This window comes from Mobula hypostoma, chromosome 14 (assembly GCF_963921235.1).
Source record: "Mobula hypostoma chromosome 14, sMobHyp1.1, whole genome shotgun sequence".
Classification (NCBI taxonomy): Eukaryota; Metazoa; Chordata; class Chondrichthyes; order Myliobatiformes; family Myliobatidae; genus Mobula; species Mobula hypostoma.
Genome location: NC_086110.1, coordinates 62,155,383 through 62,182,081, shown reverse-complemented (window position 1 = coordinate 62,182,081; position 26,699 = coordinate 62,155,383). Strand labels below are relative to the sequence as shown.

General features: G+C 38.8%; 1 protein-coding gene across 6 annotated transcripts in view; it reads right to left on the bottom strand.

Annotated features, from left to right (window-relative positions):
• Positions 1–26,699, bottom strand: part of wwox (WW domain containing oxidoreductase) — a 1,184,285-nt gene that overhangs the window by 1,142,862 nt on the left and 14,724 nt on the right. For all 6 annotated transcript variants that reach the window (XM_063067209.1, XM_063067210.1, XM_063067215.1 and 3 more), the window contains exons 2-4: positions 19,463–19,527; positions 11,083–11,140; positions 9,513–9,691 (exon numbers count right to left, since the gene is read on the bottom strand). In XM_063067209.1, coding sequence (XP_062923279.1) covers positions 9,513–9,691; positions 11,083–11,140; positions 19,463–19,527 — 302 coding nt within the window. The remainder of the gene's footprint in view (positions 1–9,512; positions 9,692–11,082; positions 11,141–19,462; positions 19,528–26,699) is intronic.

The window sequence follows — 26,699 nt, the reverse complement described above, 5'->3', positions numbered from 1 at the left end:
AGAGATTTGAAAGTGGGAGGGGGAGGGAGAGATCCAAAATGATAGGAGAAGACAGGAGGGGGAGGGATGGAGCCAAGTAAATTCCAGTTTCACTCGAGAAAGGTTGTTTTAGCTCCCAAACTTGGACAGGTAGAACACGTCTACCATCTTGCATCTTATCTATCAATGCTATGTCGCACTTGCTATTTTTAGTTGGTTTCATTAAATACCACAACTATAACATAGTCAGGAGTAGAAAAATTTCCCTACTATCCTACAGGAATTCAGCTCCATTCAAAATCCTGTGCAGGCCAACTTTCAGCAGGACACAAGCTGGAAGTGCTAAGTGCCAGGTATCAGAATCATAATCAGGTTTAATATCACCGACATATGATATAAAATTTGTTAACTTAACAGCAACAGTACAATGAAATACATGAAAATATAGAAAAATAAGTAAATCAATCACAGTAAGAATATACTGTATATGTACATTAAGTAGTTAAATTAAAAATAATGCAAACACGGAACTAACATAAAAACAAAAAAAAAGTGAGGTAGTGTTCATGGGTTCAAAGTCCATTAAGGAATCAGATGGCAGAGGGTAAGTAGCTGTTCCTGAATCGCTGAGTGTGTACCTTCAAGGCTCATGTGTCAACTTCCTGATGGTAACAATGAGAAGAGGGAATGCATGTCCAGGTTGATGGGGGTCCTTAATAATGGATGCCACCTTTCTGAGGCACTCCTCCTTGAAGATGTCTCAGATACTACTGAGGCTAGTATCCAAGATATAGCTAAATTGACAACTTCCTGTAGCTTCTTTCGATCCTTTGCAGTAGCCACACACCCCCATACCAGACAGTGAAGCAGCCTGTCAGAATGCTCTCCATGGTACATCTGTAGAAGTTTTCGAGTATGATTTGCATGGTATATTGACTATCATCTATAATAAGAACAAGTGCAAATCTTCCCGAACACCAAAAGGACCACATAAGCTCCCCATAATCAACATCTCTGAGGCTATAAAAAAAGGCAGAATTTTTTAACAAAATCTGAATGGCTCAGCTTCTGCATCCTCAATGATTCATTACTAACCAGATACTCCATCTGAGACTATGATGTAACAACCATCAAAAGGGTGAAGTTTCAACAAGACAAGGCTTTACACCATCTTCAAGGAAATATTCTGTAGATTACTCTTGCTACAGGACAACACCCTTTCCTTCAAATCCACCCAATTGCGGCACAGTATTTTAACTGAAATACCTCCCGGAATATATCATCTTTCATTGCGAGAGGGATTGAATTTAAGAGCAAGGAGGTTATGCTACAACTGTACAGGGTACTGCTGAGCCCACACCTGGAGTACTGCGTGCAGTTCTAGTCTCCTTTCTTGAAGAAGGATATACTGGCTTTGGAGGCAGTGCAGAGGAGGTTTACCAGGTTGATTGCAGAGATAAGGGGGTTAGACTATGAAGAGAGATTGAGTTGCCTGGGACTGTACTCGCTGGAATTTAGAAGAATGAGAGGGGATTTTATAGAAACATACAAAATTATGAAAGGGGTAGATAAGGTAGAGGCAGGAAAGTTGTTTCCACTGGTAGGTGATACGAGAACTAGGGCACATAACTTCAAGATTCAGGGGAGTATATTTAGGACGGAGATGAGGAGGAACTACTTTTCCCAGAGTGTAGTGAATTTGTGGAATTCTCTGCCCAATGAAGCAGTGGAGGCTACTTCAGTAAATATATTTAAGACAAGGCTGGATAGATTTTTGCATAGTGGGGGAATAAGGGTTATGGGGAAAAGGCAGGTAGGTAGAAATGAGTCCATAGCCAGGTCAGCCATGATCTTATTGAATGGTGGAGCACATTCGACGGGCTGGTTGGCCTACTCCTGCTCCTATTTCTTATGTTCTTATCTGCCATCAGGAATCAGGGCTTCCAGTCAAGATGGCACCAGCAAACAACAATTCCTCGGGCGACATCTCCTTTACAGCAAATCTCATCAATTATAGCACTTTCTCTGCATCTTCTGCTTGTTCTTTTTGTATTGATTGTGTTTCAGAAGCTATTACAGTCTGTGGCATGCAGTTCAGAATTCAAATGATCTAGTGCTCTGCTATCCCTGGAGAGGACTGGGAACATGAGCTGCCTCATAGAGAAGACCAGAGATGGGGTGCGAGCTACAGTCGACTCCGTTTCCAAACATCAAGGAAGACTGAAGTATCAAGGCAAATACAGAGAAGGTCAGTGGTCGCTCTCCACAGAGTGTATGGGTTCAGTGGTGCTCGTTAGCCAGGTCAGCACAACATTAACACCCCTGGCATGGCAGTCACTGTTCATGGAAGGCATGAAATTGTGCAGCCACTCTTCTCAATGCTGACAGGAGGATGCTTTCGAAATTCCGAGATTTGTGTGTTTAGTTTATTGGTCTCCTTCAGCCTTCTGTGTTTTCTTTCTTGTTGCCAACTGGCAGGTGGATGACATGTTACTTTTTGCGCGAGGAAGGGTTTGGGTATTTGGGGTCTGATGTTCTTGTTGGTATTTTTCTGTGTGGATGATCATTAGTTCTTGTCTGTGACAGCAGGGTTGGGGTTTGATGTTATTGTCACTGTTCTTTTTTGTGAGGGTGGGAGTTGGGGGTTTGATGTTATTGTCACTGTTTTTATGCAAGGGAGGGATTAGGGGTGGTTTTAGGTTTGATATTCCAGCTGTCATCTTCCATATGGGCTATCTGTTAGTTTTTTGCGTGAGGAAGGAGATGGGGGGGTTGAGTGTTTTGTTTCTTTTTCTTTTTTTGCGGGGGGGGTTGATGTCTTTTCCTTCAACAACACCCATGTTTTTTTCTGTATTTCAGGGCTATCTAGAGAAGACGAATATCGGAGTTGCACTGTACATGCATACTTTGATAATAAACCTTTGAAAGGAATTATGATTGCAAGAAAATTACGTCTCTCCATCCTTCCCCGGATACAAAATACCAAAATACACATCTCAGGGAACAACTGCTTTCTACTCCATTATATTCACTTCCAAGAATTCCCCCACTGCTCCACTCTTTGGTAGGGAAGAGGGAATGGGGAGAGAAATATATTTAAAATTGTGGACTGGTAAAAAGCCAGTATAAAACTGATAAATCAATCCTGGACTACACCTTAACAATTGACTTCCAGTAGAGTTTAATGATGTAGACTTTTTACCCAGTATTTGTCAACAATCCCACCCCACCACCCCAAAATCTCATTTTTATCTCTCAAAATACCTCAAACTATATAGCTATTCACAGGATCATTTCAGAATCTCAACCAAATGTATTTAACTCTCTTCTGAAATAACAATCAAAATCAGGAGGTAAAAATCACTGTCTTAGTCAATCTATCAGAACTATTTGGACATTGAGACACTGGTATTATGAATCAAACTGCAATTAACTGCAGCACAGTAATCAATGGCTTTCTACTTTGTAGAAAGCAACACACAAGATTCATCTACTTGAAGGTATGTGAAAGTGCTAAATAGTAGACTTCATGGATAAGATCTTATACAGAAAGGAAGTATTTTATCCATTTAAAAAAATGGATGTACTTTCGGGAAACTAGCTGCTGGAAGCTGAAGTATCCTTGACCCTTTTCATTCAAAAAATGCACAGCAGGGAAAGCCAGGTCTCCCACAAAAGCAGCACTCTCATTCAAAAGCAATTCACACTACAATAGCATCCATGTAGCATCATACCCTACACTCCCCTGTATATAGCAAGAAACTCCATTCTCATGTCTTCAAGAGGAGAAAGTCACTGTGTTAATCAGTCAAGCAAAACAATTTGAACATTAAGACATTAGTATTATAAATCAAACTGCAAATAACTGCAGCACAGTAATCAACGGCTTTCTCATCCTGTCTCTAGCAAACTGGACACACTTACGAATGTGCTTTCTGAATTATGCTAAGTGCACTAATAAACATATACCACTAAAGCTACTTTGCTGAAGTTCTAATGACTTTTGAATGAGTTGTGCAGCCCATTCCCAATCCGGGTATTCACACTTTTGGCTGAAAAGTTAATATTTTTATTCTGTTATTAATGCTCATTTCAGAGATGAACACCTCAGAGTCCATGGTTTATGGATGACAGAAATAATTACCGATATTTCAGCTTTCAATCTCAGATTTTGCATCACATCGCCATCTGTGATATACATTTAAAGAGCTGTAAAATGACTGATTCATCATAAATTCACAGCCAGTAAAAAACGAAAAGGTAAAGACTTAAGCTTTAAACATTAAAATCTTTAAAATTATATGAAATGCTGAATTCAACTGTACTTACTAATTCAATAAACTTCAAACACCAAAAATCATTAAGCGCCACCCAGATTACCATGGGTCCGCAGCGACATGTCAGGCAAACCAAGTAAGAATGACAGATTATTTTTCTCCAAATGAAACAACAATCTGATAGGTTCATGGTCATATTTACAGATACCTGAGCAGTAGGTCAAAAATTAACCCGACACTGGAATAAATTCTAATATAACAGTGGTTTAAACTTTAAAAATAAGAAACAGAATAAAAATAGCTAAGTTCAGAATCTAAGATTATTTTAGGCCTGTTTAACAAGATGTGTGAGTATGCCATCTGAAAAGTACCAGCAAAACTTTTTCAACAGCTAAATTGAATTATGAAATAATAGAACTAAATGTGGATAATAACCTTTAGAGTGAAAAACAGAACAAGGATTGCCTCAGCTGTGTACATCTGTAATTTTTTCTATGTGGAAAGTATTTTTATATGAGTTGTTTGGGCTCAAACCAAACAAACTAGCTCAAGTCCGAATTTATACCTAATGTCTTTAAAATGAGCTATATAATGTGCTTCTATTCATTTAGTGAACACAAAGACAACTCTATTTTTATTATTCCAATTCAACTCCAACAAACTAATTTAGCCTCTTCACACAGCTCTTAACACAATTCATCACTGGCAGGTTAACACCTGCAAAACAAAGTCAAGTTGAAAGTTGGCAGGGGTACTTAACTGCATATCCAGATTCAAAACCTCAATTTCTGTGAGGTGGTGGGTATTTTCTCAACACTTCAAAAAAATTGACTACAGACTCTTTAATGACTGTGATTCTCTTGCCAACTGTGTCAATTATAGCATAATAATTCTTTCAAACTGTTGAATACTGGCAACAAATTGGAATTTCTAGGTCCTTCATCCACCATCAGACCTGCTCTGACACACCTACATAATTAATTCATCACACATGTTCACATGGTAGCCATTAATGAACAAACCACAGACAAAGGAGATGTGATTAGATTCTGCTAATTGCAAATCATCCCACAAGTGAACGACATCAGAAGATGAAGAGTAAATGAAATACATCTGACTTGACCAGTAATCAGTAAGGGAGTTAGGGACCAGGTAAGGGTTTAGGGACAGGGACGTGGGGAGGTAGGGGATAGATCAGTGCTGAGGGACAGGGATGTGGAAGAGATAGAGGTCAGCCAGGGTCTGAGCCTGTGCTCTGTGTTCGAAGTCCAGTAATGTGAATAGGTGATTAAAGTCATCTGGAATCTAAGCTTTTGCTCTGTGCTTGAAGGCTAGCAATGTTGACATGGGACAAAAGACATCTGTGAACTTCAGGCTGTTCCAGGTCGGTAGGTCCTGGGATTAGATGTTCATGCAAGAAGAAGGCACGAGGCTTATGTGAGGAGGCAGATAGACTGGACAGTTAGCGAGCCCAGAGTTCAGGGTCCCATCAACAATTTGTTTGGAAGGATTGATACCAATGATCGAAATGTGATCAGAAGTCTGGAAATCGAAGCTCGAGGAGACCGGAGGCCTAAAGACCTGTCCTGGAGTTGGAGAACTACCTGCTTGTGTGGGTGGGTTGGAGGAAGGAAAGGAGCTTGTTTTTGTTGCTTGTTGTGTTTTGTGTGGTTCAACCATGCATTATGGCCATGATATGTTGGTTCTGGAATGTGCCTCGACACTTGGGAACTGCCCCCAGTACATCCATTTAACACAAATGGCACATTTCACTGTATGTTTCCATGTACATGTGATAAGTAAATCTGAGTCTGAATCTAATCTTTGATGGCACTGAGAAAAATGCTGGTCTAAATGATGCTTCTCTACATCCCCTCAGAAACTGTCAGATGATAGCAAAACTTTGATCAACATGTTCCTGAATTCTGCATCTGTTGAAGAACACGAGAAAAAGGAGCAGGAACAGGCCATCCAGCTGTACAAACAGCTGTACCATTCATCAAAATCATCGCTAATCCTGTACTTGGTCTGTATTCTTCGATTCTCTTAATATCCAGAAATTAATCAATCTCTGTTTTGAATAAACTCAATAACCGAGCCTCTGGAGTGGAGAATTCTAAAGATTCAGCACTCTCTGAATGTAGGAATTCATTGTCATCTCAGTCCTAAATGGTCTAACCCTTCACTCTCAACTTTTCCAGCAGGGGAACACACTTCCCACATCCAGCATTTAAGCTCCATTAAGAGTTAGTTTAGGTTTCAATGAAATTTTCTCTCTTACTTCTACACTCCAGAATATATGCCTATTCTGATCAGTCTATCTGCATATGCTACCATTATCTGTCATTCCTAGAACCGTGCCATCATGCTACTCTCCTTAAGGCAAGCACATCCTTGGGTAAAGATACTGAAACTGTGTATAAAATGCTAGAGCCTTTCTAGGCTCTATACAACCAGAGTGAGGCTTCCACATTCCTGTAGTCAAACACTATACGTTGCAGTGTGAAAACACAAAAAAACAATCTAGTCTGACCAGACTGAACCAGTATAGTCAATTCTGCTACTGGTGTCAGCACCAAATCCAAGGTTGAAGCTTGGTCATCCTTATTCATCCTTCTTATTTGGCCTATCAATGATACTACAATGTACCAAGTACAACCCAAATCACCCAAATGGAGAAACTTAATGAAAGGTCATTTGGAATTCTTGATTTAATTAATATGAATGTTTGTTAAATGTGTTTTTAATAAATTGAATTATGTTAAGTAATTCACTCTGTTGATTATTTAATTATTTGTTTACTCTTGGTGGTGGCTGTCCATCACATTCCTGATGATGACAGGAAAACTGCATGGGGAGTTTTTAAAGTGGAAAAACCGTTGCACTGGGGCAGTTCCACTCTCTAGACCCTGCAAGTCCAGATACAGTGGTACAAACAAGCATCACAAACTGAGGTTTTCCTTGGTTTGTCTCTAATCTTCAGAGGTATATAACATTTTAAGGGGCAGAGACAGAGTAAATGCAAACGTTTTTTCAAATGAGATTGTGAGACTAGAACTAAAGGTCATGGATTAAGAGTGAAACGTCAAATATTTAAAGGGAAATTTGAGGGGGAACTACTTCATTCAGAGGGTGGTGAGAGTGTGGAATGAGCTGCCAGCAGAAGCGGATGATGTGGGTTCGATTGATACGTCTAAGAGAAGTTTGGATAAGTACGTGGATGAGACAGATATAGATGGCAATGGTCCAGGTGTGGGTCAAATGGGACTAGGCAATCATACAGAGTAAATACACCAAAGGGCTTGTTTCTATATGCTGTAATGCTCTATGACTCTAAACAGTTGAGAAGTTGGGGAAAAGTCTAAGGCATGGAACAAGTTGTACTTAAAGCTGTCAAGTAGTGACCAGGTGCTTTTTTTAAAAAAACAATTAGTTATAGAAAACATTTGAATACTTAATTCAGTCTTTTAAAGGCTTGAGAAGCCAAGTCTCCTGGAGTAAAATTTTTAATGGCTGTTGCAAGCCTGGAGAAAATACTGTCCTTTGGCTTTTAATAAAAATACAGTGACGACTCTGTGCATTTTTCTTTAAGCCAACAACAACAAACTATCATCACTGGGACATCTATGGTAAAACATATTTGGAGAAGGATTGGATTGAATGAATGAATGCTCATGCCTGTGACCTCTCATTTATTCAACATATGCACTTTGCTAACTCATGGATTTTCAAGGTCATCTTTATCTGAAAAAAAACTGCAGCACCAGACATTTACATTTAAATACATTTTGCTCACATTTTATCATGTTATCTCCTGAAGACAGAGCTTCAAGGCTGGGTAGAATTTCAGATTAATTGTAAATGTACTTCCTGTACTTCACCAAAATGCCGGATCTACATTCAATTGTCTCATGCCTGCAGTTCAGAGTTAAATTGCGCCCTAAAGTCACAGGCACACTTTTAAGCAAGAGTCATATAACATTCAGCAATGACATATTCACTGAGCAAGTATGTCGCTGGCCCTGAGGAAACTGAATTGTCCCAACTAAAATGAGTTAACTCAGCATACATTGTCTATCAAAGCACCTACAAGTATGTCTTGAAGTTGCATGTACAGGTACTATATGATATTAGGCCAAAGCTATATTTTAGTGAATTTACAGGTAATGTACACTAAACTGAAAATAGGCATTACAGGTATTAAACTTAAAAGCTTGAATCACAAAATCCTATGTACATTATTCCCAATGTGGTGGAACATGGGATTCTAAGTTCAAAGTAAAATTTATTACCAGAGTACATACATGTCACCACATACAACCCTGAGATGCTTTTTCTGCAGGCATACTTGGCAAATCTATAGAACAGTAACTGAACAGGATTTGTAAACCGTAAACATCAGAAACTGTAAACAGTACAAATTAATAGTAATAAATAACAAGCATGAAATAACAAGATAAAAGAGTCCTTAAATGAGTGTAGTTATCCCCTTTGAAAACCTATTGCTAAGGCAGCCACAATGTCAACTCATTATTGGCAGAGACTTATTTGATAACAGATAAGAATGTTTCTTTCACTAGAAACAGGCTGCAGGAAGGCACAGCTAGTGGAGCTGCCACCTCACCACACCAAGCCTGATTTCTGATGCTGACCTTGTGGAATTTGCATGTTCTTCCCATGACCTAAACCCAGGTACTTCAGTTTCCTCTTCCAACCACAAAGAGATTTACTTGGCCTCTGCAAAGGTAGCCAATTGTGCAGGTGAGTGGTATAATTTAGGGACACTGAATGAACAAAAAAATGGGGAGAATAAAATGCCATGAGTGTAAGAATTAGTATCAGGGTGTTTCTGATGTTCAGGATCGACTCAGTGGGCTGGAAGCCCCACTTGGATTGCAAATAATGCCATGGGACTCTCGATAGCTTTTGGAAAGAACTTCTTTCAAATATAAGACTGCCTTTCGAATATCGTAGCGGAATTTCCTTTTAGCTCAATAAAGGTGTTTGCAACCAAATTGATATGTGTTCATAAAGGATACATACCATTAAAAAACTACATTAAATTATTTGGAATTCAGAAGCCATGGCTAAGGGCCAAGACCCGTTGCTTACAGACACCAAGATCGGAAAGTGTATAAACTAGCATTAAGAAAAGTCAAGTGAGGTTTAAAAACTTTTCAATTGTGGGAGTCAATATGCTCCATAATTTCTAACTATAAAAACAAATTTCTATCAATCAAAATCTTATGCACTTACCAATCCCTGAATTAGCTCCTGTGACAATGACAACTTTGCCACTTAGGTCTCGGCCTTGTAGAATTTCCATGGCAGCGCTGTTACCATCATATCGTTGACGAATGTTTGGCTTCTCCGATGTTTCCTCAACTGTAAATGCTAACCGTGGATCCAGATATGTGGTTCTTTTGTTTATGTGACTATATGAAAATATTTTATAAGCAGTTTCAGTCACTAACTTCAAGGAAAATCCAAACATAAAATGATGAATTGGACAAAGTTGTTATTCATTTTCTCACCAGTAACTTTAATTGGATACATATAATTATAAAATTTTGATTACAAGTTACAATTAAATGAAGACCATAAGAGTAATACACAACTCTAAATAAATCTACTTCTTGGTGTGAGAACTAACAGTGCCTTTTAAATTTATAAAGCTGGTTCTCTACACCAATGACCATTTCAGTCATAGTGTACACTGAGTAAAAATCAAAGCCGATAATCAGGTTCATCATCAGAAAAAGCAAAGTTTTCTGATTAAGATTCATCAGAATGGAATTTAGAAGACAGTCAAGTTTCTTTGAACAGAATAAAACAAAGGTAGATTATTTGCCAAGAATCAGACCAGTGAACAGTAAACTACACAGAGAGTAAATTTCACCTAGTCAATTGAAAATACAACTCAGTTTCTTTTAGGCCCAATGAGACATAAATATAAAATTACTTTATCGGAATAGGATACTCCATTATCATAATGGAACAACCATAACAATTTACTTAATTATTCTGCCAGATATATCAATTCCATTAAAAGTTCCCATTAGTCTGACTTAGTTTTCTTTAGACTTCTACTAATTTCCTAACCCATCACCTCAATTTGCAGAAACTGAGCATTTCCAGCATCGTTTGATTTATTTCATAAATTAACTTTTTCCTCAAGATTTTGATATCAGTCCAGGTCAAAACCACTTTTCACATTAATTTTTAAAATAACTCATATCTAAAAGAGTTATTCCTTATTCTAGATACTCCAACTAGAGGAACAATTCTCTTCACATGTACCATGTCAAAACCTTTCAGTAGCAGAGCAGCTCGCACTGCCACTTTATAATTTTAAGGATACCGATTCAAGATGGACTTTGAATGAATTTGCAGTTTCTCCTCATGACTGTGGTGTGAGTTTCTTCTGCATGCTCTGGTTTTCTCACACATCCCAAAAGCATGCTAGTAGAATGATTGGTGACTGTCAATTATTCCTTGGTATCGGTAAGTGGCAAAAGAATTAAGCAGGGGTTAATTATTTAAGCAGAGGTTTTTTGATGGGCAGCTGAATGAAAAATGGGAGCATGGGGTTGATAGCACTACTCTGCTCATGGACAACATGGACTCAAAGTGACAAAGTGCCTCCTTGTGTCATAATAAATAACTCCTGTAATTTTTAGCAAGCATAAACCTCGTCTGTCCAATTTTTGCTCAAAAGAGGACCCACACAGTTCAATAATTACCCCAATAAATTTTTTAAACTGCTTCCAATTCATTAACATCCTTTCTTAGACAACTTAATCATTTCAGTCCTCTAAATACTTACTCAACAAAATACACTTGCCCATTTTCATCTGTTTCTTGTTCCCAACCATAAGGCAAATCTGCAACAGAAAAAGGGTATATATTTTGTATCACTGGATGGTACACTTAAAAATAAACATCTATACTGCATCAACATACCGTAATATACATCCAGCATATACAAAATAGTCCATATTTGTTCTGCAATGAGCTAACGTGTGATCCTTATGTTTAAATACCACCTTGAATGCACACTTCTAACAAGTGCAGAGACTCTGGAGCTAAGTGTGTAAAATTTAAAAGCGATGTTGCATTTTGTTGTACCCACAATAGGAAAGCCTCTGACTCAAAATAAGAAAACTTTAAAACAAAACATCCCAGTACAGTTTTTCAGATCTAAGGAGTGCCAAGGAGAACAATCTTTATTTATGAAAACTAAAAATATGACAATTAAGCTGCTGACAATTCCCCATGGTTATTTTCAACAGTAACATGGGATTTAAATCTGAAATGTGATATTCAGTTAGTGAACCAAGGCACAGTTACTATGCCCTCTCTTTTGAAGACTATTCCTAAAGGAATGCTTTTGCAGAAGGGGGATTTCACTAGACAGAAAGCAGAAGTTCACTAGAGAATAACTCAGCGAACTTTTTCTCTGGATTGTCAGATATTGCAAATTCTGGTTTCTTGGGAAGTGACAAGATTACTACAGTCAGAAAAAGTACCAACAACTATCATCATCTTTCAAATTTGCTGTGTCAAAAATTTAACAAATTGTTCAATAGAGCTGCATGTAAAAAATAGATTAAAAATCCATGATATAGTTCATGTATTATAAAACCCTCTGGGATTGGTACAAGGATTCCTGCTCACTTTCTGATTTAGCCATATACTGATTAGAACAAAGTCAAAGTATAGAACAAATAGCTTTTTTCCACAGGTCTTGCACAGATAACCACCACACCTGTGGACTTATCATGATTTCAATGAAGAAAAGTTAAAACAAAAATGCATGTCTTTTGTCAAACTGATTGTAATTTACTGACTATTAGCTTGCCCAAGCCACTTCAGATCAAAGAAGCCTTTACAAATTCTCAATAATCTAATCAATTTATTATGCCTCCCTTGAACATTTTTTTCATTGTATCAGAGTTCGTATGTAAATAAGAGTACTCATGGTTATTTATTGATAAATCAACTCTGCTGTACAGCAAGCTTACACAAATCATTAAATGCAAACATCAAGAAGTTGCTGTCCAGAATGTGGCATTTCTCAATAAATCTGTGGAAATACACACCTTAACATTAAACAATCAAATGTTTGTCCTCACCCAATCGAATACACAGAACAGCATAACATATTCAAGTGATTCTACAAATGCTGGAAATCTAGAGCAACACATACAAAATGACGGAGGAACTCAGCAAGTCAGGCAGCATCTATGAAGGGGAATAAACATTCGATGTTTTACGTGTAGACCCTTCATCAGGGCTGGAAATGAAGGGGGCAGAGGCAGAATCAAAATATCTGCTTTTCAGAAATAAACTAAAAGTTAGGGCATTCCCATTCAAATCTCAGTAGTCTTTTAACAATGCTGCAAGTCTTAATTACCAAGATACCACCTCTGGACACTGAAAGTAAACTTTTTTTTAAAAGGAGTCATGTTCCTTCATATTTTACATATGAACACTTTTTTAAAATGACTACTATTTTGAAATTCTGTTCTCTCTCTATCGAATCTCAAATATTATCACGTTATTATATATGATCCCCTCAGGGCTGTGTACTAAGTCCCCTCCTTTACTCCCTGTCACTCATGACTGTGTCGCCACCCACAGCTCTAATCTGCTAATTGAATTTGCCAACAAAACTATATTGAAAGGCCTCATCTCAAACAATAACGAGGTGGCCTACAGGGAAGAAATCATTTCTCCGACACAGTGGTGTCAAGAAAATAACCTCTCCCTCAATGGCACAAAAACAATGGAGCTGGTTGTGGACTACAGAAGGAATGGAGACAGGCTAACCCCTATTGACATCAATGGATCTGGGGTTGAGAGGGTAAACAGCTTTATGTTCCACGGCATCCACGTCACCAAGGTCCTCACTTGATCCGTACACCAGCTGTGTGGTGAAAAAGGCACAACAGTGCCTCTTTCACCTCCGACGGTTGAGGAAGTTTGGCATAGGACCCCAAATCCTAACAGCTTTCCACAGGGGCACAATTGAAAGCATCCTGACTGGCTGCATCACTGCCTGGTATAGGAATCGTACCTCCCTTAATCGCAGGACTCTGCAGAGAGTGGTGTGGACAGCCCAGCGCATTTGTATTTGTAAACTTCCCACTTTTCAGGACATTTACAAAAACAGGTGTGTATAAAGGGCCTGTAGGATCATTGGGGACCTGAGTCACCCCAACCACAAACTGTTCCAGCTGCTACCATCCAGGAAACGGTACTGCAGCATAAAAGCCAGGACCAACAGGCTCCGGGACAGCTTCTTCCAACAGTTCATCAGACTGATTAATTCACGCTGATTTGAGTGTATTCTATATCACACTGACTGTTCTATTTATTATAAATCATTATAAATTACTATGATTGCACATTGCACATTTAGACAGAGTCCTAACATAAAGATTTTTACTCCTCGTGTATGTGAAGGATGTAAGAAATAAAGTCAATTCAATTCTATCATTCAGAATCAAGTTTATTATCACTGACGTACTGTACGTCACAAAGTTTGTTGTTTTGCAGAAGCAATACAGTGCAATACATCAATACAAGATCTGATCCTGTGCAATGAGAAAGGTAAAATTAGCGATCTTTGTAGTTAGAGATGCTCTTGGTAAAACTGATCACAGTATGACTGAGATTCTCATACAAATGGAGGGTGCAATAGTTTGATCTAAAACCAGTATATTATGCCTAAACAGGGGAAACTACAATGGGATGAGGGAGGTATTGGATAAGGAACTGGGAACACAGGTTATACGATGGGACAGTTGAGGAACAGTGGAAGACTTTCAAAGCGATTTTTCACAGTGATCAACAAAAGTATATGCCAGTTAAAAGCAAGGACCGTAAGGGTAGGGAAAGCCAGCCATGGATAACTAAGGAAATAAAGGAAGGTATCAAACTAAAAGCTCATGTGTACAAAGTCACCAAGAGTAGTGGGAAACTGGGAGACTGGGAAAACTTTAAAAAGCACTGAAGAACCACTAAGCAAGCAATAAAGAAAGGGAAGACAGATAAGGCAAAATGAGTAGAGGATACAGAGAGTCTGCAGGGAGAAATTAAGTGAGTGGACAAGAATCTGGCAGATAGAGTACAATGTTGGTAAATGCGAAGTCATCCACTTTGGAAGGCAAAATGGAAGATCAGATCATTACTTACATGGTAAAAGATTGCAGCATGCTGCTGGCAGAAGGACTTGGGAGTGCTTGTGCAAGAATCACAAAAGGTTAGTTCACAGGTGCAGCAGGCTATCAAGAAGGCAAATATTGGCCTTCATTGCTAGAGGGATTGAATTTAAGAATAGGGAGGTTATGCTGCAACTGTATAGGGTACTGATGAGTCCACACCTGGAGTAGAGTTCTGACCTCCTTACATGAGGATGGATATACTAGCTTCGGAGGCGACGTAAAGGAGGTTCACTAGCTTGATTCCAGAGATGAGGGGGTTAGACCATGAGGAGAGATTGAGTCACCTGGTACTGTACTAGCTGGAATTCAGAAGTATGAGAAGAGATCTTATAGAAACATATAAAATAATGGAAGGAATAGGCAGGGAAGTTGTTTCTACTGGTAGGTGAGACTAGAATGTGGGGACATAGCCTCAAGATTTGGAGGAGTAAATTTAGGACGGAGATGGGGAGGAATTGCTTTACCGAGAAAGTGGTGAATCTGTGGAATTCTCTGCCCAATGAAGCAGGAGAGGCTACCTCAGTAAATATATTTAAGACAAGGTTGGATAGATTTTTACATATTAGGGGAATTAAGGATTATGGGGGTAAGGCAGGTAGGCGGAGATGAGTCATGGTTAGATCAGCCATGATCTTATTGAATGGCAGAGCAGGCTTGACGGATAGTCTACTCCTACTCCTATTTCTTATGTTCTTATGTTCTAAAGAACAAAAAACACTAAGTTAAAATAAGAAACATTAAAAGTAAGTAGTGTAAAAAGAGCAAAATAGTGAGGCATTATTTGGCACTGTTTGAAGAAATGAAATTAATTGCCATATTGCTCCATGTTTTAACGTCTTGTGATGGGCACAGAGGTTTGCCTAACTGGAAACTGAAGTATCAAATCCATGGATGTGGACATCTGAACAAAAAAAAAATCACAGCAAAATACTGCACAAGAAAATCTCATGTTTTATAATGAATGGTCATCTTGTCTGTACAATACATCACAAAGGAAATGCTGGCATTTTCCATATCCCTATTGGTTCATAAGTGTTACACACACGGCCAAGTGCACACATTTCATTATTAACGACCAAGATTTCTGTATCAGGACCACTTTTCAAAAACTGTGGTGCTGAGATTAATAAATGCTTCTTAACACCACCTCAATTCAGTTCAGCTAAGTGATCTTATATATCAAAACAGAACTCAACACCTTTGGGTCTTGATAGTTCAGTTTCTTACCACATGGGCCTGTTCTTTGTTGTATATTTCGATGTTCTGTGGAACTCAATTATCTCTTTGGGGAACTCAGGACAGTATGCAATTTGTAAAAGACCCAATGAATGACTGGAGAGAAGATTTGGAATAAAATTCGATGAAGCATTTAATATCAGGAGTAGCAAAGTAATGTAGTGGTTAGCATAACGCTTTACAGTACAGGTGACCTAGGTTCGATTTCCATCTCTGTTTGTAAGGAGCTTGTATGTTCTCCCTGTGACCACATGTTTTTCCTCCGGGTGCTCTGGTTTCCTCCCACAGCCCAAAGATGTACCAGTTGGTAGGTTAATTGTAAAAATTGTTCCATGATTCAGCTAAGATTAAATTGGGGGATTGCTGGGCTGCAAAGCCCCGAGAGACAGAGGGACAGGTCGATCAGTAGCAAGTTATCAATTCATAGTTAAATCATTGGCTTACAGGCCTGGTATTCTTGCTCTTTTTATAACATTAAACTCTTTGGACTGCAGCCAACGTCCCCAGAAATTTGTTTCTTCAGTGCGTGTACAGCTACATATCATGATACTTACTTCAAGTATTTGCACAGGCAATAAAGATGAGAGTACAGCAATCATTACCTGGTAGACCCAATGTCAAACCATTGAGATTTCCAAGTGGTAGATAATGGATTATTGGTGCTTTTTTCTTCACAGATTCTGCTTAGGTTTAGAACATCCAACTTACATATAATTGTATATACAAACAAGTTTTGGGAGACCACTAAACTGTACTTGTTGGCTGTTGCAGGGCTGCAATCATCTCCTTCCTTGTGGGAACTTGGTTCAGGGCATTATCATTGCATCTTGCAGAGAAATCTGAGTTAAATTGCAGAGTTAAATGCTCTGGCACATTTCACCAGTTTTGGCATCATTACACTGGCTGCCTGTGTCCTTTAGGTACTTTAAAATACTCTTAATTGGCTCAGAATAATCTAGTTCCTCAGTATACATTGGACTATCTCCTTACACCCCTAATTGTAATCTTAGATCCGTGAATACTGATTTGCTTAGTGTTCCTAGAGCCAAGCATATAAGAGCTAGTGATGAGGCACTTTGCTCTTATGCACCAAAAATCTGGAATACTCATCAACTGAGATATGCCAGGCTAATACTGAAAAATGTTTCAAAACACTTCTAAAAACTTACTTTTTTAAAATCTGGCCAATTTACAGGATTACTCAATAATGCTGATTATCTTTATATAATTTGGTAGATTGAACATTATTTTATTCTTTACATTTGTCTTTACTTTCGATTTTTAATTGTACCTCATATGAATTGAAAAGTCCCCACTACCAATGTGCTAAAAATCTCCCCAGATGAAACAAGTCATGACAGCTTCTCTCCACAAAACGTTCTCATTCCAGATGTGTAAATTAGGATGTTCTCCTTTCCAGTGAAATTCACCACACCATCACATAAGCGTGTGCATGATAATATAAGCCTACCTACAAAGGTGAGTAGAATTTCAGGAAGTTAACGTATTGAATGTGCTGGAATACATCAGAAATCAACCTGTGTATAGATGGCCAACCAATAAATTTAAGTTATAGGAAAACACTATAGAAGCTGTAAATTCTCTTCTTCTCACAAAAAGCATCCAATCCTGATGCCTCACCACTTAGAGCAGCAACTGCTCTGCCTACAGCTCAGTCCATCATGAAAACTAACCTCCCTGCCATGGACTTCAATGCTTCCACCTGCCTCGGAAAAGCAGCCAACATAATCAAAGACCCCTCCCACCCAGAACATTCTCTCTTTAATAAGATACAAAATCTTGAAATTACACACCACCAGGCTCAAGAACAGCCTCTATCCTGCTGTTATAATACCCCTTGAATGACCCTCTGATCACTAAAAATGAACACTTGATTTCCCAACCTACGATTTTTCACCTAGAGTATGGTCTAAATTTTGAATGCACCATCTGAAGAGGTGGTGGAGCAAGACACTCTCAACATTTCAGACGTATCTAGATGAGCACCAAAATATAGAGGGCTACTGGTAAATGAATTCAGCATAGATGAGAATTTTACAACCGTCAAATCCTATGAGTGAATGTAACAATTTCAGATAAACACAGTGGGTTTGACTGTACCTCTATTTCAATTTACCAATTGTCAATTTTTAAAGTATTTGATATAACAATAACCACAGTTGCTCCCTATCACAGATATTCCTTCTGATGTCTTCATCCTTCCTCTCCATGTGTCTTCTGTCAGTTTTGATTAAATGTCCTTCATCTAAAATGTAACCTTTGTCTCTTTCTGTTGCCTGATTTACAGAGTACTTCTAGCATTTTCTGCTTCAGTTTTAGAAGCATCAGCATCTGAACATTTTTGCTTCAAGCTGCAATTTCACTGTTGTTATGAGAGGAGAAACAATAGAGCTAAATGACATTTTTAATCAAATGGTTAGTTTTTTTTAAAATTTTGAGTACCAAGGTGTATAGGTAAGCGTATGGTGTATGGATATGAAAATTGGAACGGCAGGGAAATGGTTAACAATTAGGAATTTATGGGCCTGTTATGTTGTTGGGCAGATTGACCCTTGATACTAGTTAAGGGGAGAACAATATGTGACTCTGGTCTACAGGATAACATGCCTGAGAGCAGGCTAAAAGTGCTGATTTGTGTAAAAGTAATTAATCACCTTGTCTCTAAAGAATTTTTTTTACATTGTTTGGTTGTAAAATTAATAGGATACATTGTCCCTGAGGGGGCAAAGGTCGGTTATTACAGGTCACCCGACCGTGGTACTTGCAGGTATGGAGGATGTATGTTGGCTTAATATGTGGCCAGGACTTGGATTGGCCCAAGTTAGGGTCGTGTAAACGTCGGATTGGATGTTTGGCCCCTCCCAGCTGGACTGGGAGGTGGCGATAATGCTATAAAGGTGGGAAAGTTCTTTCTTGGGCAGACCACTCGCCTGGGTCCCACCTTTGGGCCAAGCAGCTGAACCGGCACCAAGGACCGCCACCCTAGCCAGTCCATGGTCGATCCCCTGCCTCAGGGACTACGCAGACGTTGCTAAGTATACCCAACGGTGTAGACTACTAGGGGTTGCTTAGGTTAGCCCTACCTATTAGTGGTGTAGGTAGTGTACAATATAAAGCATTTCTCGCAACTCTCTATTTTCTTCGCTGTATTAACAATAAAGTGAGTCTCGAAGGAACTACCGAGTCTGGGTCCATTTCTTTAAGCGAAACCAAATAGTTGCAGCATGCTCCTGTCACAGTTATTCTTATTGGGTATCAGTTTTGTGGAACACAAGGGCTGTGTTTGTTTTGGAAGAAAAGACCAATTGGCAAGGAAGAGACGTGTTTTTCTTAACCATTTAACATTTTGCATAATTACACTGGCAATTTTTATTTTGAGAGTACTTTTTCCCCATACAAACTAAGTGCAAATTTGAATTTACTCAGTAAGTCACTTGATGGAAAAGTATCATTTTAATTTTCCAATTTAAAGTCTTGGGCAACACTGATGAAAATCAGATTTTTCAACCAGACTTACAATGTTACAAACAATGAGTGACATTTTCAAAATTGATGCAAATTAAGTTGTTTACATCTGTTGAATTTCTAAACTTAGTCATATTTATTTGTGCATGCGATTTCACTCACTGAGATGATTTTCATTAACCTAGACAAACCAAGATAATCATAATGAGACTAATGATGAAAAATATCTGTTAAATTGTGCTTTAAAATACACACCTCCTGCCACACGTTTCTTCTTTCCTGTTTTTGGGTGATCCCATTGGGTCTTCAGCTCAACGTGACTGTCAAATTAATAGAAAATGAAGAGTAAACCATATGTCACCAATCAAAACTTGCACTTAAGTGCATTGCTTAAAACTACAAAAAAGTCACAAAAATGGGCATACATCAGTTGAATATAATCAAAGCTAACAGTAAAATTATATGGCTGAGCAAAAAGTTTCCACAAAATACCTTAGAAAGACATAAAAATAGGAATCGCTAGAAATACTGAACACTTCATATATCCTCTGTTGTGAAAGAAACACTTTTAATCTTTTTGGTTCATAAACATTTGATAGAAATATTGAAAGAGCTATGGCTGAATTTTGCGAAGCAATACTACAGAAAGTATCAATGTTTGCTGTCAATACTTCCAAGGATTGATTGTGAACATGAGCAAGAGTGCAAGTGAGTGTGTATAAGTAAAAATAAACAATTTGCTATGGACCAACAGGAATACTTTGAGTGAAGTAAGGAACTGGAAAGATGAACAAATAACTCAGTACTGATAGTAAGAATTCATCAGAAATAATATGTTTCAGGTCCAAACTGCAAGGATGTTTTCCCATCCTTTATAAAGGGAAATAAGTGCACGAGATTGGAATAAGAATTAACTAAATTAAAATGACTTCTTAAATGGCCTTTACTTAAAAAAAAGTTCCAATTTTTTTTTAATATCACAAATGGTTTGCTGAGATTTTACGGTGTTTAAGTACATATTTCTTAATCTGTTTGATGTTTAAAACTTTATTAAATCTTTTTTCCCTTTTTCAAGCTTGTTAAAGTATGCTTTTGTATGACAAGAAACTTGCAGATCAAAATCATTGGAAGTTTCAAGAATGAAGACATAATTTAGTAGCCTGGCATTTTTTTTTCTTTCATTTTCTGGCCACATCTGTACGATAGCTTGTTTCTGCCATTAGGACTCTTAATCCCTGATGAACTTCCCAGGGATTGTCACAGCTTGCATCAGGAGGATCACAAAAATAGATACAGTTGCAGTTTTTTTCCAAAGCCACTGGCAAGTAGGTCAAAATGTTGAACAGTGTGAAGAAAGGTATTAAAGTGGGTGGGGGAGCAGACTGGGGAGAGGAGGTACAGAAAATAAAAATGAAGGGGAAGTCTGCAAAGGAGTGGAATGCAGGACAAAATAGATGGACTAGAGAATTAATGGTGCCAAAAAGGGTCTTATAGCAGCAGATGAAAGAAATAAAAATGCTCGCAATTAAATTGATTGAAACAATTATTATCCGAAATTGTTGAACCTAATGTTGAGCCTTCACAGATCATCAATCTGTGAATTCAGTGTCTCTTTCATGGTTAAAACCCAATCTGACATGCAGCACTTTGTGCTCACATTTTAGATTTCCAGGGTTCATAATATTTTGTTTTAACATTTGCAGTTGATGCAAGGGTACAGGCAACTGATGTAGCATCATTGTACTGTCAAGCCAACATCCAAACAGCAGTGAAAGGCTACTAGCATTTATGCCAGAACATTCAGCATGGTACAAAAATCCAATCTAATCGCCAGCAGCTATTTTCAAACACTAACACAAAATTCCTTTGTCTCTAAAGAAATTCATCCTTAATTGCACTTGTAATGATGGAAACTTAAAAGTGTTCAACACCAAAACAACAAATTTCACAACATATGTCAATGATAATAAACCTGATCAGGAACTGAACTCTATCAAGTTGAACATCTGTAGCACTCTGAGTACTGATTTAACCTAAACAAGTATGTGATGCCGTGTAGAAAGCAGAAAGCCCTTGATATGCCACTCATTTTGGTGTACCCAATTTCCAGCCTACTCAGGCTGCACAGTACGCAGGTGGTTGATACAATTTAATTTCTGGTCAAAGGATGATGCTCGAGGGTACTCAGTGACAATTCCATTGAATGACATGTTGCAGACCAGTCATTGCCTCCTGTGGCATTGACATGACATGCCATTTATTACCACGTGCCCAAACGTTATCTCGGCCTTGATGCGTGCAGATAAGGACTGTATCATTTTCTAAAAGAACTTAGGAGTCAATTAGCAGAAGACAGTTTCAAATATGCGATTTGGTTCTGAGATGAGAAGAAACTTGACTGGTGAACCCTTGAAATTCTCTGGCCTGAAAAGTACTAAAGGCTCAGTTACTGTGTTCATTCACTATATTCTGAATATTCAGATAATTAAGGGATAACGCTGAAAAATGGTGCAGAAGGATATGAGCCTACTTTCCTCCTCCTTCTCATGTTCATATGCCAGTACTATAACAGTACTGGGACAACTCTATGTTTTAGAGCAAACCTTCAGTACTATTTATGAAATATAGTTTAGTCACATTGTCCTTGCTCTATTCAGTGTTCTCCAACAAGTGTGATGAATCAAACTAGCTGAAGACTGAAGTGTGAGACAATGGGGATCTCAAGACAAAGACAAGAGAGATCATATCCACTTAGCAGTTCCGTTTGAACATGATAGCAAATTATTCAGCTTTGTCATTAGCTCTCATACGATGGACCTCACAAACACTGAGGATGATCTTGGCCACTTCTATTTCCTGGATAATTGCCCACTGGATGTTTTAGTATGGCAAAGCTTTAATCTGATATATTTGTGAAATCACTTACCTTGCTCTACCTCCTGCTAAATTTTACTGTTTAGTACGTACATTGCCCTGTTCTACATATTTTCTGGATTGGGTCCTCCTTTTAGGGAATACTTGTATCTGGTGCTTCTCCCAACATGCCCTTCGGCACTCATCATTGAACCAGGGTTATTCCTCTGGTTCTATTGTAATGGTAGGGTGACAGATACACTGGACCGTGATGATACGAGCTGTAGTGTACAATTCTGCTGTTGCAAATAATCCACGTCACTTCATGGATTCCCAGTTCTGAATCTGTCTCATTGGCATTATTGTTGTAATACAAAACATGATGGGTTGTCCTCTGTAAAATAGGACTTTGTCTTTATAAGTACTATGCAATAATCATTTCTACCAATGCTATCGTGGACAGCTGCATCTGCCATATATAGATCAACAAGGACAAAGCCAAGCAGATTTATCCCTGGTAATGGTTCACTCACAATCTTTCACTCATCTAGACTGGCAGCATTGCCCTACAGGACTCATCCAGCTCAATCAGTGGTGGTACTACAAAGCCATCCTGAGTAATGGAGATACCCGAAGTGCTGGTCATTAAAAGGAACTATATTACATAGGGCACATCACTGATGCATGCATCATCCCAGAAGTAACAACCATCCAGTATAAGAATAACGTCTTTTTAACTGTTTTCTTCCTTTTAAACAATACTTTACTCATGTTAATATTACCTCAATCCCATGAGCATCTATTAAAGTAACAAACTGTTGTATAGCACGGTAAATTATGCCAGGCACCTTTCAGTGTTGTCTCTGATGATGTCTAGAGGGCTATGCAATTGCCCAGCTAATGTCACTGATCATGATATTTTTTAAGTGTGTCAATTTCAAGAGTAAATGAACACAAAAAAAACAGGGAACCCAATTTGTTTAAGATCCGCTCCTTTGCATCAAAAAATAAGTATGTGCTCTGTTCTAAAAATATTCACATACATTAATAAACATTAAAATATTTAAATGCTGCAAAGGAAATGTCATTAGCTAACTACTTTCTCTGAAACTTACATTGTGAAAGATTTTGAAATCAAAAGATCCAGCTGTGTAAACATAGATCCCTCTCATTAGAACACTGCATAACAGGGAGTTTAACACAAGTGGTCTGGCGTCTAAAACAATATTTATGCAGAAAATGATTGGTTCTGCAATATGTACATTAGTATACACATTTTTAGAAAAAATCCAAGATGATGTCCAGGGCCAATCACTGATATGTATCGATTCATTATTATGCATCTATGGATAACTAGGAACTGTATACATACATTGAACCTGTCAACCTCCACTTTAAACACACCCAGACTTGACCTCCACAGCCATCTGTGGCAATGAATTCCACAGGTTCACCACCCTCCGGCTAAAGAAATTCCTCATCTCTGTTCTATTCTCAGGCTGTGTCCTCTGGTCCTACTCTCCTCCAGAAAACAAATTTCTGGGGATGTTGGCTGGCAGTTTAATGTTATAAAAAGAGCCAGAATACCAGGCCTGTAAGTCTCACGTTAGGCTAACGATTTAACTATGAATTGATAACTTGCTACTGACCGAGCGTTCCTATGGAACGGTTCGTAAGACGGAATGTCGTAAAGTGAAGAAGCAATTACCATCTATTTATATGGGAAAAATTTGTGAGCGTTCGCAGACCCAAAAAATAACATGCCAAATAATACATAAAACCTAAACTAATAGTAACATATAGTAAAGCAGGAATGATATGATAAATACACAGCCTATATAAAGTAGAAATACAAGGTATTTTTCTACAATCATTGCCGAACTGTCCACCGTAGCGACAATCTCGCACAAGCGCTCTCGGTAGTAACCTTTAAGCTATGAAACTGCCAAATCATACGAAATAACACATAAAAATACACAGCCTATAGAAAGTAGAAATAATGTATGTACAGTGTAGTATCACTTACGGGAATCGGGAAGACAGCACTGAGCACACTGATGATGGTGTGTTAGGCTGAGTCGTTGGAGGTTAGGGTGGTGAAGTGGTCCCACCATCCGGGCAGCGAACCGATACCAATCCGCGGAGAATGCAGCGGTCCAGCAGTGGCCGGGACACACTCAGCACATCTTTAAGAAAAAAGTCAAAATAAGCAAGCTAATTAATTAGGTGCCGCCCGGCACGTAAATGTCGGCCCAGATCAGTGCCGACACACTCGGCAATCGCCTCTGATCTGGGCCGACATTTACGTGCCGGGCGGCACCTAATTTATTAGCTTGTTTATTTCAGCATTTTTCTTAAAGATGTGCTGGGTGCGTTCCCGCTACTGCTGCATTCTCCTGAAATGTATTGGTCCGCGGCCCGGGGGTTGAGGTGGTGGGATATTGGGGTGTTATCTCATCGTCGTCTGTTTCCATCAAGGCAGGCAGGTCATCTTCTTCTATCTCAAAATGCTTAATTATATCTAGTTTTACGCTAAGTGTAACACCCTTACGAGCTCTTTCAGGCTTTTCCGATACCTTAGAACTCATCTTGCTAACGGCTGCTCACAGGCACATGTTTAAGCAATGCCGGCTAGAATGCAGTTCCAAGGGAGGAGCTTGGCTGCTCGGGGCGCGCACTACCTTTTATCGCACGCTGCCTTTTTTCATAACAGTGAAAACACCTTCTGTTAGCGAAAACAGGTAACTAATGTAGGTCTTTCGTAACAGCGAGGTTTCGTAAAGCGAACGCTTGAAAAGCGGGGGACACCTGTATTGCCTTTCAATATTCAATAGGTTTTAATGAGATTCCCCCCTCATTTTTCTAAACTCCAGAGAGTACAGGCCGAGAGCAATCAAACATTTCTCATATGTGAATCCTTTCTTCTCTGGGATCATTCTCATAAACGTCCTCTGGATCCTAGATTCCTTACAATATTCCAAATGCAGTCTGGCCAATGCCTTATCCTTTAGAGAATCCTGCACAAGGACTCCCAATTTCTGAATTTTCTTCCCATTTAGAAAATACTCTATGCCTTTATTCCTTCCATCAAAGTGCATGGTCACCCACTATATTCCATCTGCCATTTTTTCCATTCTCCTAATGTATCTATTCATAAGAATGATTCCAGGAATGAAAGGGTTACCATATGAGGAACATCCAGCAGCTCTTGGGCTGTATTCCCTGGAGTTCAGGAGAATGAGGGGGGATCTCATAGAAACATTCTGCATGTTAAAAGGCCTGAACAGATTAGATATGGCAAATTTATTTCCCATTGTAGGGAAGTCTAGGACAAGAGGGCACAACTTCAGGATTGAAGAACGTCCATTTAGAACAGAGATGCAGAGAAATTACTTTAGTCAGAGAGTGGTAAATCTGTGGAATTTGTTGCCATGAGTGGCAATTACTGGGTGTATTTAAGGCAGAGATAGATAGGTTCTTGATTAGCCAGCGCATCAAAGGGTATGGGGAGAAGGCAGGGGAATGGGGATGACTGGAAGAATTGGATCAGCCCATGATTGAATGGGAGAGTGGCTCGATAGGCCGAATGGCCTACTTCTTATCTTATGTTCTAAGTCCTACTGCAGACTCTCTGCTGCCTCAATATTACCCTTCCTCTCCACCTATCATTGTTTCATCTGACATATAACATGAAAAGAAGCAGTCCCAACACTGACCCCTGTGGAATATCACTAGTCACCAGCAGCATACTAGAAAAGGCCCCTTTTACTCCTACTCTTTGCCTCCTGGCAGTCAGCCCATCATCTATCCATGCTAGTATCTTTCCTGTTTTATCATAGGCTCTTTTCTTGTTCAGTAGCCTCATTTGCAGCAGCTTATTAAAGGCCTTCTGAAAATCCAAATATTGATAATATATCTGTAATATCTCTTTTGTCTATCTTGCCTGTTATTTCCTCAAAGAATTCCAACAGCTTTGACAGCCTTATTTTATCCTGTGCCTCCAAATACTCTGAAACCTCATCCTTAATAATGGATTCCAATATCTTACTAACCACTGAAGTCAGGCTAACTGGCCTAAAATTTCTTATCTTTAGCCTCCCTCCCTTCTTAAAGAGTGGTGACATTTCTGATTTTCCATTCCTCCAGAACCATTCCAGAGTCTGGTAATTCTTAAAAGATCACTACAAGTACTTTCACAATCTCTTCAGCTATCTCTTTCAAAACGCTGGGGTATAGTCCATCTGATCCATCCAGATGTTTTTACCTTTAGGCCTTCAGCTTCCCAAGCAACTACATTCACTTTGCCCCTTGACGCACTCAAATTTCAATAGGCTTCAATAGGTGCATTTAATATCAGAGAAATGTATACAATATATATCCTGGAATTCTTTTTCTTCACAGAAATCCACAAAAACAGGAGTGCCCCAAAGAACGAAGAACAGTTAAAACGTTAGAACCCCAAAGCCCCCCAACTCTTCCTCCCATGCACAAGCAGCAGCAAGGCAATGAATTTCTGGCATACTGCTGGTATCTTCCACAGTGAAGGCTGATGTAGGAAGTGTAGACTTATTGAAGGAGTCTCTGAACCTTGAACAAGTCTCTGAAGAACTACCATCAACAAATATCACCTGTGGAACCA